This window comes from Sinocyclocheilus rhinocerous, unplaced genomic scaffold (genome assembly GCF_001515625.1).
Source record: "Sinocyclocheilus rhinocerous isolate Xijiao unplaced genomic scaffold, SAMN03320098_v1.1 scaffold397, whole genome shotgun sequence".
NCBI lineage: Eukaryota > Metazoa > Chordata > Actinopteri > Cypriniformes > Cyprinidae > Sinocyclocheilus > Sinocyclocheilus rhinocerous.
The window spans coordinates 1,001,543-1,002,791 of record NW_015663491.1 but is presented as its reverse complement, the minus strand read 5'-3'; the positions used below and the strand labels follow the sequence as shown (position 1 = coordinate 1,002,791).

Sequence of the window (1,249 nt, the reverse complement as noted above, 5' to 3'; positions counted from 1 at the left end):
GCGGTCATCAATCTCACCGGAGGGGGGGGATTCATGTCTCCTCAGGCAGCAGGTACAGGCTCATACACTGGACACATGCGTTTCATTTGTCTGCCACTCCTCTCACTGTTATTCAAGTACATCTCTAGTCCAGATATCTCTAACAGACACTAACACAATGAGTAGACATACTAATGGATTTAGATTTAGTAGTGTGTCATACTAATCTCAACATAGATCAGTCGAAGTTAATCAGACCCGTTTTTTGATTATCTGGGTTTGTCATTTGATTAACATGATGGTGGATGCCACTTTTCCTCTTTCTGCTACGTTCTACCTTTTATTTCCTGTTACCTCCCTCCCCACCCTGTTCTTTCTCTCTCCCCTCCTCTTCCTCTTCCTCCTCCACCCCACCCCTCTGTCCGTGGTAGTGCTGTCCCAGCTGGGTTGTGGTCTGGAGGGGTCCGGGCCCAGCCTACCGTCCCCGAGGCTCCAGCAACAGCACCAGCCACAGATCCAAGTAATGCAGCAACTTTGACCTCATCCACCCATAGACATGTGTATATCAGACTGACCTTTGACCTCTCAGACACTGATTCCCCCTTTCCACTGACCGTTGAAGACCACGTGAATTCAAAATCGACCTTCTTGAAGGGTTATTTAATTCTGTCATCATTTACTCACCTTCATGTCGTTCCAAACCCATAAGAAATCGTTCTTCTTCAGAACACAAATGAAGATATTTCTGATCAAATCAGAGATATTTCTGTCCCTTCAGTGAAAGTCGGTTCACCCAAAACTCTTCAAAATGTTTTTAAAAATCCGTATGAATTGACCAGTTTAATCCAAGTCTTCTAAAGAGACAGGATTGCTTTATATGATGAACAGAATTATTTCAGGCTTTTATTCACATATAAACATTGATCAGCTAACAATGTTAGCATTCAGATTTGTTCACAGAAGCTCAAGCATGCTTGTTTGACACACAAGAACCAATGAGGTTTATTCTCTCATGTGACGCCATCACGTTTGACCTTTCTAAAGAACCAATGAGATTTGTTCTAACACATCAAGCACGTGTGGTTGAGCTTCTGTTTATGTTTGCTGATCAATGTTTATATGTGAATAAAAGCCTAAATTAAATCTTTTATACACCTTTTTGGTCTTATTGTACATGATTCTTTAATTCACATTATTCCAATGGGATTTGTATCATCAAAAATAATCTATTTTAATATATATATATATATATATATATATATATATATAT

At 39.8% G+C, this 1,249-nt stretch overlaps 1 protein-coding gene across 4 annotated transcripts in view; it reads left to right on the top strand.

Moving 5' to 3' along the window:
* The window catches only part of LOC107728858 (transcription factor SPT20 homolog), a 15,159-nt gene that overhangs the window by 10,682 nt on the left and 3,228 nt on the right, over nucleotides 1–1,249 (top strand). For all 4 annotated transcript variants that reach the window (XM_016539150.1, XM_016539149.1, XM_016539147.1 and 1 more), the window contains exons 23-24: nucleotides 24–52; nucleotides 411–499. In XM_016539150.1, the coding sequence (XP_016394636.1) occupies nucleotides 24–52; nucleotides 411–499 (118 nt within the window). The remainder of the gene's footprint in view (nucleotides 1–23; nucleotides 53–410; nucleotides 500–1,249) is intronic.